The 14,302-nt window shown below is 45.7% G+C and overlaps 1 protein-coding gene across 1 annotated transcript in view; it reads left to right on the top strand.

Moving 5' to 3' along the window:
* SEC16B (SEC16 homolog B, endoplasmic reticulum export factor) overlaps positions 1-14,302 on the top strand; it is a 403,213-nt gene that overhangs the window by 111,489 nt on the left and 277,422 nt on the right. Inside the window, exons 8-9 of the mRNA XM_078642040.1 lie at positions 10,745-10,806; positions 12,321-12,456. Of these exons, the coding sequence (XP_078498166.1) occupies positions 10,745-10,806; positions 12,321-12,456 (198 nt within the window). The remainder of the gene's footprint in view (positions 1-10,744; positions 10,807-12,320; positions 12,457-14,302) is intronic.

The raw sequence follows: 14,302 nt of genomic DNA, 5'->3' as shown, positions 1-14,302 counted from the left end.
CTTAATCGCCAGGAAGGAGGTCCGGCGACGTTGGGTTTTGTATGTGTAATCCGGGAAAAGATTCACCTTACTGTTCCCCACATGGTAGGGGCCGTCCCAACGCGCCCTCTGGAGCAGGAGAACTCTATCACGAAAGTGGAGCAACCTCGCCACTATCGGTCTCAGGGGACGCCCCTGTTGTGGCGGCCTGGCTGGCACCCTATGCGCCCTTTCCAACGTATAAAAAGTTGATAATCCCTCAGGAGCCAACACCGTTTTGAGCCAGGCTTCCAGGTATTGTACCATATCCTTCCCTTCCGTTTTTTCGGGCAGTCCTACTATGCGGATATTATTCCGGCGATTGAGCCCTTCCGCCTCCTCAGCCCTTTTCTACAGCGCACCAACTCGATCCAGGACATCAGACAAAGAGGCCATAAGGTCGTTTTGCAGTGGCTCGATGGTTTGTAGTGTTCCTTTCACTGCTTTGACCCTGTCTGCCAGCTTGCCATGATCAGCTCGCAAGAGGCCCAGGCCCGTGGCGACTTGCGCTACGTCCTGTTGTAGTGCCACCCTGGAGTCCGTTATCGCCGCCAAGATTTTATCCAGTTGCAGCTGTAGCTGAGGGTCACGCGGTCGGTCCTGCTCGTCTGTCCCGCTGTGGCCCGGCTGTTCGGTGTCTGAGTGCTGCTGAGCCCCTTCTTTTCTCCCTTTAATTTTCCCCATGGTGGGATGCCGCAGGTATCAGGGCCCTCTGTCCTCCTACTAGGATGGTCGTCCCAGGTTCTCCACCAGAAGGGCTCCGTCCTGTGCTATTACGATTATCAGTCCGGCGTCGCAGAGCGCCCCCAGCAGACCTCCATTTATTCTGACTCAGGTATGACAGCTTCAGATGTCCTGCCCCGGCAGCGCTGGCTTAATTTCTGGGCGTCACTGATATCTCCGTACCAGTAATGGGGAGCTCCCTGAGCCACTTCACAGTGCGTTCCGTCCGCAGTCCCTCGCGGGCCCACATCCGCATCCACCTTTGTCACCCCCTGTTGTCTCCAAACCTCAGGGAGGGCCCTTCAATGCCCTCCGCGTATAGGGTGTCGTAGTGGTTGGTGATCAGGCGCTCAGAGGGTCAGCTGCCGGCGCCGGTATGCCCCCCCGCCGCTCCTCCCCGTTAGGGCACACAGCAGTTTTCGCCAGCCTGTCCCTGGTTCCACAACACAGGCCGGCGGGGTCGGGACCCACCGCCGCCGCCGTCAGCTATATAGCAGAGCAATGTCCACTTGCCCCAGACCGCTGGTGGCGGCCCCCAATCTTTCCGTAGGATCGGATCGCCCAAAGAGCCACCTCCCTGGTCTCGTTCTGCTCTCCTCCGTCTCTGTGGCGATACTTCTCCACACCTGCAGGCAGGTCTACCGCCCTCCGTTCCAGGCCCCCCCGGGCAGTTCTCATTCACGGGAGGGTCGGATTTACCGCCAGGAGTCGCGTCCACAGCTCCGCAGCGGTTCAGCACCCGTCACTGCCGCACCACCGAGGCCACAGGGCACCCGTGAGGCACCCGCTGTCCGGGGGGAGGGGGGTCCGCTCGTCGTAGCCTCCTCCAGCACCAGCCCGCTCCCGCTACGATGTTCTGAGCCCCTCCACTTGGCGGCCGTTAGATTTCTGCTCGAGGCTTCGGTAGCTAGGAGATCTGTGCCCTCATAGGTTTCGTTTCCCACAAGTCCGCCATCTTGAGCGCGCCTCTCCGGACTCCTCGATCGGTTTTCTAGCCGCCGTGTGCCGGGGGCGAACCAGGCAAGCTTCCCAGTTTGCCACCAGGGAAGCACGACCCCATCACCCATCATCTCACCAGAGCAGGGGGCCCCGGAGCGCCGCTATGCAGGATTAATGTGGGCTCAGTGACGGAGCTCGCGAGCTAGGCGGCCTCCATCCGCGGCTCCAAGCCACGCCCCTTTGTTCCTGAACTAATGATGTTATTCAGAAGCGGAGTTAGTGTGGTACTGATCTTGTCAGAGACCAAATGTATTATAGCGGGGGAACAGGGATCAGTCGGGGAACCTGATTTTGTAGCTAATAAAAACTCATTTACTTTGTCCACAGTTAAAAAAGAGAACTGATCAACTGACACACTGTGGTGTCCGAGATGAGATCATCTGACGGTGGTAAGGGGGGTCCGATAGATGCTGGGACCTTATCAGCAAGTTCGTCGTAGACCGTTTTGACCTTATCCTGAACTTTATCACAAAGGGCATGATCTGGGGCAAATTGATTCGCCTGTTGCAATTTGGACAAGGCAGTGATGGTCTTAAAAAGCTCTCTTGAGGAAGTTTTTGGCCGCTTCAATTTTACTTGTAAAATAGTTCATTTTAGAGCTTTTAATAGCTGCCTTATACTCTAATGCTAGATTGTAGGTATATTTACCTTGATCACTATAATCTGCCCTCCATGCCCGCTCTGCTTGTCTACACTTAGATTTAATACGTTTGAGATCTGAGTTGTGCCAGTGTGCTGCGGTTCTATTTTTCTGGACTTTATTAGTTCTTACTGGAGCCAACTGATCCACAGCTGACCTAATCCAGCCATCAAAGTTGTCGGCTGCCTTGTTATTGTCTACCACAAGCAGCATGGGTGGCCTTTTGTCTAGCGTTTCTACAAGATCCTCTTTCTTGATTTTTTTCCACAACCTCCTTTTGGCAGGGGGCAATTTATTTGACTGCAAGCTGTCACTATCTAAAAAGCATAGTTTAAAATGGATGGCCATGTGGTCTGTCTAGGTAAGGGGTAATACACTGTGATATTGGAATTTTTCGTAAATATACCATCAAGAGTGTGAAGGGCCTTATGCGTGGGCTCTAAAACTAGTTGTGTCAGTCCGACACCCTCCAAGTTTTCCATTAAAATGGAAGTATCTACATTCTTATCACACTCAAGGTGAAAATTGAAATTTCCCAATATCGTGAAGGTAGGAGAGTCCAGACAGGATTCCATTAGGGTCTGTAATCCTTGGATAAATGGGGCTTTCGGTCCAGGTGGCCTGTATATAAGTAGGCTGGGGAGGAATATAATTTAAGCAATTTTGATATTAAAGGACATAGCTTCTGCTCCAGGCAGCTGAATGAACTCAAAAGTAGCTTTAAGCCTAGACTGATAAATGATTGTTAAGCCGCCTCCCCTTTGCCCTATTCTATCCACACTAGTCAGTGCATATCCTGTTAGTACTGCAATGACCCAGTCGGGCCAAGACGTTTCGTTGGCCCAAGTTTCTGTTAGAAAGACCAAATCCGGGTTTGATGTTTGCAACAGAGTTTCAAATTCGTACTTGTGCTTAAACACTGATCTAGTGTTAAGCAGTATGGCATTTAACACATTTTCAACAGGTACAAGGTGGTTATTTTTCCCTCTTGGGGTGTTATGTGGAGAACCGGAGGCCGAGGTGACCATGCTACAGTCTGTAGCTAAATATAGTGAGTTGTTGTTCCTACCAGAAGAACAATAGTTAAGGGTACTTGAGGGAAGGTTCAAGACCGTAAGTGAAAGGTTACATGCAGTACAGTGAAATGGAATAGTCACTTCACCCATCCCAAATGGTAGCATTACATGACTTACCCTTATTTAGTGCCATTAACTGCGCCCTGGCATGAATCTGGCAGGAGAAACGGGCATGGGTAATGGTGCAAGGCACTTTCCGGGGGCAGACGTGCTTGCCTTTGGCGCACATGCTGCGCGTGTCTGCTGCGCGGTCGTGTCAGCATACTAGTATTATCCCCTTTGACCTAGAACAACTAGCACGCCGACCTTGCTTTGGGGGTGCTCGCTCTTAGATATGGGCACCGCAGGTCATCGGAGATATACCGCAGAGGCAGTCTGGAAGACTGAACCACCTTCAGTAAAGTGGAATGTGCAATAGCACAGTTAGAAAAGATGAAAACGTTAAAAATGCCTTAATTTCAGCAGATTAGTAAGGCTTTCCCTGGTCCCTCATTAAAAATGTTTTCCCGAACAACAATTAAACAGCATTGTTAAGATCACGTTCCCAAGCAGCGCGGTCACGTCAGCATGCTGGTTTTATCCCCTTTGAGCTAGAACAACTAGCACGCTGACCTTGCTGTGGGCGGGCCCGCTCTTACATACAATAGATCCAACATTATCATTGCCGCTAAACCCTTTGAACTAGAATAGAGCAGAATTCCTCTGTGCCTACCAGTAGTTCAGTCTCCGTACTGTAATCTGATCTGAATCCTGTGTGGGTGGGGTGGAGGATGTTATGAGTTTCCAAGAAGTAGGATAGAAGTTTATTGACCTGCTTTTCTAGTAATTAACTCACTACCGAAAGCAGGGAAATGGGTATGTGGCTGTCTGCCATCTGCCAGGTTGGGATTCGCTGTATGTATTTTTAGAAGCGGCTTCACTATCGCTTGTTTCCATGTTTGGGGAATATGTCCAGTTTCAAGTGAGTGGTTAAGAATATCTATAAGAATGGGTAATAAGGAATTGTCACCTTGACCTAAAATATCAGGAGGGGGCCGGGTCCAAAGGAGATCCTGATGGGGAAAGCCAATGGGATGGGACCAGACCTCTGCATTCCCAGAGTACTGACGTTAGGAGGAGGTGGTTCCATTTTTTTAAATATTTTGTTAGTAAATGGATATGAGAGAAGTTTCCTACATCCTCTGAAACTCAGCCCTCACCCCCAATCTTTAGAACATTTCTTCTCTACCATACGCCAACCCGATCATTTTCCCCTTGATTTTTCACACTTAGAATCAGACATTTCCCAACGATAATTGCTTACTGCACTCCAACACCTCAAAAAAGACAAAGCCCCCGGACCAGATGTTTTCACCGTTGAATTTTTCCTTCATTTTTCAAAGTTGCTCATCCCAAAATTGCACTCTCTCATAGACACATTCGTTGCTTTAGGAGCTTCCTCCGGTTCTTTCTCTGACGCCCACATCTGCCTTATACCCAAAGAAGGAAAAGACGTTAAGTATTGCAAAAATTACAGGCCCATTTCTCTAGTCAATATCGACTATAAAATATTCGCTAAGTCACCTGCAGCATGTCTAGACCTTCTACTCCCTGAACTCTTAGGTGAGGAACAGTCTGGCTTCGTCAAGGGTCGATTTATTACCGATAATACTAGATTTCTGTTTAACGTCCTATCGAAGTCCCCCCGTTTACCTCACTCTCTTGCAGCGATCGCCTTAGATGCAGAGAAAGCATTTGATAGGGTTGAATGGTCCTATCTTTTCCATACCCATAAATGATTCGATTTTGGTCCCAGATTCATCTCTTTGATCTCTTTATTATATTCTAGCCCGCGTGCGGCAGTGTGCGCCAATGGCTTGATCTCCTCATTTTTTTATCTCGGCAGAGGTGTTCGTCCGTCAGGGATGTCCCTTGTCCCCTTTTCTTTTCAACCTGGCTTAGGAGCCTTTCCTATCCAGGCTCCGTCAAAACCCTCACATTCATGGTTTCCAAACCACGCATTCCCAAGTCAAGCTTGCTGCTTATGCCGACGACATATTACTTTTTATATCTAATCCAACTGAATCAATCCCCGCTTTCCTTGATGAGGTAAAAGATTATTCCCAACTATCTGGATATAAACTTAATAATGACAAATGTGAGATTCTACCCTTGACAAAGTCTACTTTCAAACCTGATTTCAGTGCCTCCAATTTTACATGGAGCTCTTCACATATCAAATACTTAGGCTTGCATATTACCCCCTCCATTTCAGACACAGTTTCTCTTTGCCTGAACAAATGCATCCAAAAAATATCGGATTTAGCAACTAAATGGCATTCCCTTTACTTATCTTGGTGGGGTCGTCTCGACACCATTAAGATAATGTTATCCCCTATAATCCTTTACACGATTTCCAACATCCCAGTACCCGTCCCTATTACATTTTTCAAGAAAATGTATTCCGTTTTATCATCCTTTCTCTGGAATAACAAAAAACCTAGGATGTCCCTTGCTAGAGTTATACGCCCTAAATCAGAAGGCGGAGTCAACTTCCCAGATTTCCCGGCTTATCACAAGGCGTTTCTCTTACGACAGGCTTCCTTTTGGTTGCAGGATCCTGCCTCTCCCTGCCCTTTGTGGGCTACCGTTGAGCGCCTTTTTCTTTCCCCTTTCTCTATTGCTGAATATCTTTCCTTTTCACGCAAACCCTCTTCCCTTCCCACTCCCATTCACAAATTCACCACCAGATTGCTCCTATCATCTACACCCAATTCTCCCACTACAGTTGCTGATTTTCTTAATTCCACTATTTGGCACAATAGGTCCTTACTGTTTCATAACAAACCCTTCTATTGGAAGACCTGGAGGCAAAAAGGATTAATCTGGATTTCCCAGTTGTTCTCACATTCCACCTTCATTCCCTTCTCAACTCTTTGCTCTACCCACGATTTGCCTACTTCATTTGCTCACAAATATCTCCTGATTAAAGAGACAGTGATGGCGACTTATACTCGTCTCTTACAAATACACACTCCTCCCACAGGCCCTACCTCCATTTCACGACTTCACTCTTTCCTGCGCACCACCCCCAAAGCCTCTTCTATTTACAAATATCTTCATACTAAAGACTCTACCAGACTCAAATCTAAAGTGGAGGAACAATGGGAACATGACCTTGCTACATCTTGGTCAATACCTTTATGGGACAAAATATGGACTAAGATCCGCAAATCCTCTAGAGCGGCGACCTTAACGCAATCTTTGTTCTTCATCTATAATAGACTCCTTTTTACACCTTTTGACCTTAATAAGCGGTTCCATGCTACTCCAAACGTTTGCTGGTCCTGCTCGTCTTCACAAGCAACTTTATTTCACATGTTGTTCCTTTGCGAATCTGTTCATGATTTTTGGTTACAGGTTTGGGCTCAAATCAATGTAATTTTTCATACTTGCATTCCCTTCTCTCACACTAACATTTTTCTGGGAAGTCTCTCTCCATGCTGGGAAGATGTTGAACTTAATGTCCAGATTATTGATTTACTGTTAGCTGTTGCATTTCAGCAGTTTACAATCAATTGGATTTTTTTTCTAATATCTCCTTTAAAGCATGGTGGTATAATGTTTGTCACAATCATAGGCTGGACACTGCTTTCGTCTTTCCTATTCATATGGCGGCGAAACGTATAGACTTATGGCTTCCTATCACACTTTACCTTGATGCATGTGCTAATCGTTTATTTCATCCACAACCCATCCAACAGGAGGTCTCCAAACCCCCTTAATTTCCCTTCACATTTCTTATTTCTTTCCAAATCAGTTGTATATATTTATCTTTGCATAGCCGTATTTTCATAATTATTGCTTCTCTCATGTTTAGCTCTAGTGCCCGTGATTAGCTTTTATTATTGATGCTGTCATATTGCTCTCACTGAGTGTTACTATTTTTTTTTCTTTTTTTATATTTTATGCTACTCTTGCACTCTGTATTGACACCTTGTTTTCTCTTCTTTTACCTAATAAAATTCTTTTTTGAACTTAAAAAAGAAGTTTCCTACAAACATGGGTGTGTTGTCAACTTTCATACCCTTGCCACTTACCACACATTCAATGCTATTATGAGTCCCAAAAACGTCCTCGCAATAATAGCCACTTACATAGAGTCCTAAAGAAATGCTAAAGAAACTTCTGGTACATAAATGCCTCGTAAAAACTACCACTGATACAGAATCCTCTTTATAAGAATGTCTAACATGGAGTTCCTTAAAAAAGTACATTTGATATAGATATTGAGACACCCTTGATGTACAAGGCTCTGATTAAGAGACAGAATCCCTGAAGCATAACCTTGTGTGCTAAAGGAACCTCTGTTACTTACACTCCACCTGTATAAAACATCTGATTAAGAAACCACAGATTTAGGCACACCAATTTAATGTAAGAACTTATAATGTAAAGTCAGCTTAATGTAAGAGTTCCTTCTATAGTGATTTTCATGATATAGGAGTCTCGGATACCGACCTCTGTGTAAATGAACGCTTCAGACTGTTCTGGTTAAGATCGTTTGTTACACAGATTTGTCCTATGTTAGAGCCTGTCATGTGAAGATTACCTCTTATGTAAGGAAAACGCCTGTGATTTTAGAATCACGTACACTGAAATTCATTTGGGTGTAAGAATAATTGATGGGAGATTCGACTTTACTACTACAACCCTTGGATCTCATCTGACAATGTGATTGTTTTGTGCGCTCCTTACCTGATAGTTCTACTGGGATACAGATATACATGATTACAGAATTTTACTAAATAATCTGGGATTCTCCATAAACGGTGTCTATAAGAATCTTTCCAAAGGTAGGTAGAAGCTACATCTGCATGTTTATAATTGATTATTATCTGATTGTGTTTTTCTAATGTAGTTTTTAATTACCTATAATTCAGTGAGATATGTCATATAAATTAAAAGTCATAGTTAAAATTCTATCATTACAAATTTATCTAAAAGTTATTCTAACATTACCTTATAATTTCATAAATTAATCTCAGTAGAAAGCATGTATAAAGCTAACACTTTTATGTAAGTTTCACCAATCAATCTGGCCAAAGTAGCACATTAGCCTAAATTTAAACAGAATTGATTGTAGATTTGTTGATGTGGGAATAGCTTTATTAATCATGTTAAAGGTAAGGGGCAAATCTAAACGTAACCGAGAGTGCAGGCCAATCCATGATTACATACATTGCCTTACACTTTCAGTGGTCAAAAAAGCTACATAAATTGTGTTTTCCTGAGAGAAAAACAGCCTGTTGGGTTCGTGAGTGACCTCTCTACCACTTCCTACGCTATTTTGCAGATGCTAGAAGCCATTTTTAGGTCTCGGCTGCGAAAGGCTGCGATTGCGCAGTCTCGCTGCCGAGAATTTATGTTTTAGAGTTGGGGGCTTAAACCCACCCCTCTTCTCTATTGGCTGGCTTCCTAAATGGAGGCCAGCCATTGGAGGAGAGGGGCGTCACTCCGTTTAAGCCCCGTCTTTTTCGGATTCGGGGGCGTCTTTTTTTGCTTTTTTCTTGTTTTCTTTCTCTCCTCTTCCCATTGGCTGGAATTTTACATTCCAGCCAATGGGAAGAGGAGAGAACGAAAACCACGCCCCCGAATCCGAAAATGTCGGTGCTTTGATGAAGCCATTTCTGCCCGACCGCCGCCGGAAGAAGTAGAGAAGCTGCCGAGTCCTCCGGTGAGTGCTCCTGCCCCCTCGTTGTTTGTGCTTGTGGTTAACTATGTGCCACGGGTGGTAAATCCATAATTGCTAAAAAAGTGCTGCAGTCATAGAATCACACGCTACCAGTGGCCCGGGTATACCCAATCATGTAACAGGCATAACATCAATGTGGTTACCACCCGCATGTATACCGCTAGGCCGCAGCTTGCCTTGGTATCGTGTGGCCTCCTACTGGCCCTGCGGCCCAGATGCAGTATTCCCGTTCACTCGTGCGGCTCCCACAGAGATTCTCTCTCCATACCAGCTGCTGCTACCACCTGCTCTTGAGGGCATTTGGACATAGCTGCTCGGTGCTTCTGACTCCCTGGGCGCTAGCCAAACCCAGCCGCAACCCTTCGGGTGCCCGCTCTCACCTCTTCTGTGGGTTGTGACTCATAGGCCTTGGAGGCGCTGCCTGCCCTTCTCCACTCAGCTCAGCCGGTCTCAGGGGCTCCACTTACTCCACCGCAGGCCCTCTGTGCTCCTCAGCTCCTGCTCAGGGCATCCCAGATTCTTGCCCTCAGGACTTCAACTTCTGCCGTCTGTGTGTGGTCAGGAGCGAAGCGCGGCAGGCGCCATTGTCTCTCCGTCTCACCTAGCTGTTGCTGATCTCGGAGCTCGAGCCAGTCCTGACATCTCTATCTCGCCCCAATTTGTGGCAGCGCTTCCCTCCCTCCAACCGTGTAATCTTGTGACCGCGGAAAGCAAACTCGGAACTCAGGAGCTCCCTCCCGGATTTACACAAGCCCGATCTTGTGAGTTGTGATTTAACCCTGCGGGCTATCTGGCCGGTATCTGTCACCAAAGGATTGCATTTTCTAAATGCCCATGCTCTCTGTGCGTGCTTTGAAAACGCACAGCCCGCGCCAGCTCAAATCAGTGGATGGACTTGTGTTTTTAGCGTGTTTATGCTTGCTCCCCTGCCCCCTCGCTGTGCTTGCTCCCCTGCCCCCTCGCTGTGCTTGCTCCCCTGCCCCCTCGCTGTGCTTGCTCCCCTTACCCCTCGTTGTGCTTGCTCCCCTGCCCCCTCGCTGTGCTCCTGGCCCTGCCCCCTCTTTGGTTGTGCTTGCTCTCCTGCCCCTGCCCACTCGTTGGTTGTGCTTGGTCCCCTGCCCCCTCGTTGGTTGTGCGTGCTCTCCTGCTCCCGCCCCCTCGTTGGTTGTGCTTGCTCTGCTGCCCTCGCCCCCTCGTTGGTTGTGCTTGCTCTCCTGCCCCCTCGTTGGTTGTGCTTGCTCTCCTGCCCTGCTATTGGTATTGTAAATGACAATGCCATTTATTTATGTTTTAAAAACAAAAACATAAATGAAAATAATGTCATGAGCAATGCCAATTGCTCTAACTTTAAGAATGCCAAGACCATTGCATTTTAAATGCTTGTTATGTTTTTGTTATACTCTGCACTTATTTTAAAAATGCAGATTTTGTCAAATCTCTGTGAATAATTTTTGTGAGTGATTTTTTTTGAACAATCAAAAAGATTTTTCGGAGATGATCTTTCAGTAAAAGCTGTGTTCCATTACTAAGTGAGAACCATCACATTTTTCACAGGTCATTCTTCATGACACGCAGGAACAGGAAGAAATGAGGGCGTTCTTGGGGCCACTGATCAGGTAATGTACTGCTCTTGTCTCACAACATCTCCTCAAGTACTATTAATACTACTTGTACTCTGGCTGACATCTATACGAGAACCCACAGACAGATGACAAATTGGTGACAGACCCCTCTTCTCTCTTGGACACACTTGACATCTATAGTAAAAATATGAATACATAGGACATCCATCAAGGGGAGGATCAGCCCCTCTTCCTAGCCCTATGAAGAAGAACTGTGAGCAGCTTTTTCACCTACAACAGCCACAGATATGTTAGACTTTTTCTCATAAGGGATCTTGGGCAGTCCTTGTGCCTTCCCTTGGGGTATCTTACACACATTCCTTGACTGTATAAAAAAAGAAATAAAGAAATAAAAAAAAAATATATGGCCGCTTTGAGAACTATGGGGCGTTTCATAATGAGAGCCTTAGAAGTTCGAGGCAGGGCTCCTGCCACATTCAGGTGTATATTCTTCAGAAAAATCACATATCGATAATAGTTAAACATTTCATGACCAATACATATCTGAGGAAAAAAATGGTCACTTCACGCTCGTATTAGATCCCATATTCAAATTTGGGATGCTTCAATTTTGAACTGAACAAATATGGATCTGACCTCTGATTTTCCACAAGAACTTAAAGCATAAACATATTACCCATAAGAGCCTCATTGTGAGCCTTGTAGGAAGTACTAGCACACCCGTTAAAAATTGATACCGCAGGGTGCATTTTTTACAGGGAGCGATTCCACACATTCCGAGTTCTGGAACTGATGATAATGTGGTAATACCACAAGGTTTCATTTTCTGTAACGTGTGCAACTTTAAATATTTGTGATTTTCCCTGCACAAATGTTACCAGGTATTACTGGAGGGTATAGAAATGTAGCCCATCCTGGAATCCTGATTCTAGTGCAAAGTCCTGTATGCATCTCAATTAGGATTCCGTGGGATTTGTAATGTGGCCCTAACAAAGAAATCAGACATATGCTTTCATGTCCACCCTTACCTCTCAAATACTCGTTACGAACTGTCTTGTCTTTAACTGCTGACAGGTAAAGAGACAGTCCTCTCTAACTTCCATATAACAGGGACAGAGTCTGGCTAAGAAATCAGGGTACCCGCTGCTAACGTGTCTATATAAAACAAGTATGCACCCAACGCTACACCAGCAAAACAAAAAAAACACATTAGAAGTTTACTATACACCCTACAGGGAATTAATGGACTGACCAGAGGCTGTTTCTTTGCACAGTGAAATGAGGAAAAACATTTCACGTCCAGAGGTACATTAGGTACATACTTGCCTCAGCACCAAAACATTGGAGAGATAATGTTTACCTCTGCAAAGAAGAATCAGGCAAAGCATTCTTCTCCACAGGAGACATCTCAGTTCATCAATGAATAATTCTCTGTTGCTTCTTCCTTTCATGTTGTTGCCATTGCTAAATTCATGAACTGGTTGGTTACCTCACTTTTCAACTTACCTCTGACATGCTGCCATTTTCTTTTTCTTCTTTGCTTCCAGGGAGGATTTGCACAAAGGAGACATTCTCAGTCTCTGCCAACGCAAAGTGGAACTGATAAAGCAGTTGGATGCTGTGAGGAGCCGAGATGCTGTCCTACTCTGGCAACTCCTGGTGCTTCTCTGCCGGCAGAATGGGGTACGTTGTCTACCATGTTACGTTATGTAATGTTATGTGTTTTTGTAAAGTGCACTATTACCCCCGAGGGAATCCTAGTACGGAACAGGTGCATTTGCCGTAACCCTTCTTGTGGTAGGTCGGTTAATTGAAAATCTAGGTTTTCAGTTTCTTATGGAATTCAAGAAGAGAAGCAACTTTTGTGTTGCAGGAGGTCGTTCCACACTTTAGAAGTGATGTAGGAGAATGCCCGTCCTCCTGATCTGGTTCTGTGGGATGTGTGTGAGTATAAGTCCTGCAAAGCGGTGTTGCCTGGGTGATTGGTGGAAGGAGATGCGACTGCTCGGGTAGGTGGGGTCAAGGTTATGTAGTGCCTTGAATTTGTGTGAGGACTTTGAAATAAGCGAGTTTGTGTATTGGGAGCCAGTGGAGTTCCCTGATATGTAGTGTGATATGAGTTCTGTGTGGGTGGTTGAGGACGAGTCTTGCTGCAGAGTTCTGGATGGTTTGTATTGTACTAGTGAGTTCCTTGGTGATACCGGCATAGAGGGTGTTTCCCTAGTCTAACTTGCTGGTGACTAGGGCATGAGTGACAGTTTTCCTAGTGTTGCTCGAGAGCCAATTAAAGATCTTCCTCTGGATCTTCAAGGTGTGAAAGTAATGACGGTGTTGACTTGTGCAGTCATGTTCAAATGACTGTCAATGATTATTCCAAGGATCCTCACATGTGTGCTGGCTGTGGGTCCAAGTGCAGCTGGCCACCAGTTGGAGTCCCTTTGTGAGGTGTTCTTGCCGAAGATCACTACTTCTGTCTTGTCGGCGTTGAGCTGCACACAGTTGTTTCCTATCTGGGTAGCGACTTTGGTCATGCAGTTGGAGGTGACCTTGTTTCTTGTGTTGGAGGTCTAATCTGAAAGGGTGAGTATGAGTTGCATGTAGTCAGCATAGGAGTGGATGTTGATGTGTGCACAGATGACGTTGACCTGATGGAATAAGCATACATTGAAGAGTGTGGGGCTGAGCAATGAGCCCTGAGGCACTCCACAGATGATTTTGAGGGCTTCCGAGGAGTAAGGTGCCAGACTGACAGCCTGTGTTCTAGCCATTAAGACGGAGCAGATCTAGCGGAGAGCAGGTACTTGGATACCAATGTCGTATAGGCACCTGATGAGGATGGGGTGTGAGATTTTGTCAAATGCTGCAGAGAGGTCCAGTAGAATGAGGGCTGCTGCGTCTCCTCTGCCATGAATCATGCAGATGTCGTCTGTGGTGGCAATGCTCTGTCATGGATCATGTGGATGTGGTTTGTGGCAGCGATGTGTGCTGTTTCTGGCCTGAATTTGTTCTACGTATCATTGAGGTGATGGTGGTTGCTAAGGTAGTCGGTGAGGAGCCAGGTAAGCTGTATTCTTACACACCAGCCACCTCCAACTGCTAGTGGAACCCCTCTCAACACACACAGTTCCACATTCTGTTACAAGACAAGGCATTCTACTGATTACATCAGAACACAAGAATGAGCCAGCCATAGTATGCCACCCAAAGTGTATTATTTTTTGTTTGTGCTGTGGTGTGAAAATTCTTAGTATTTTAAGTTAGGCTTGTCCATCTTAAATCAGATATTAATTTGAATTCTCTCTATATGGTAAAAGAAAAAACAATATCACCCATTCACTTCTCTTCAGCCAATTTTAAAGTAAATGGCATTTTGGTCACTTTCCTGTCTTGATATACTGAGAGCAAAAGGCTGAATGCATCAATAAACACCGAAACTGATATATTATCCATAGCAAAGAATGAGATATGCAACATTTCTTGCTTGAGGTACTTTTTTTTGTGACTGATGCACAGGCTTACCACTGTCTGG

The sequence above is a fragment of the Lissotriton helveticus genome, chromosome 1_1, assembly GCF_964261635.1.
Source record: "Lissotriton helveticus chromosome 1_1, aLisHel1.1, whole genome shotgun sequence".
NCBI classification, from domain to species: domain Eukaryota; kingdom Metazoa; phylum Chordata; class Amphibia; order Caudata; family Salamandridae; genus Lissotriton; species Lissotriton helveticus.
Note: the sequence above shows the minus strand (reverse complement) of the source record. Positions and strands in the feature narration are given on the sequence as shown.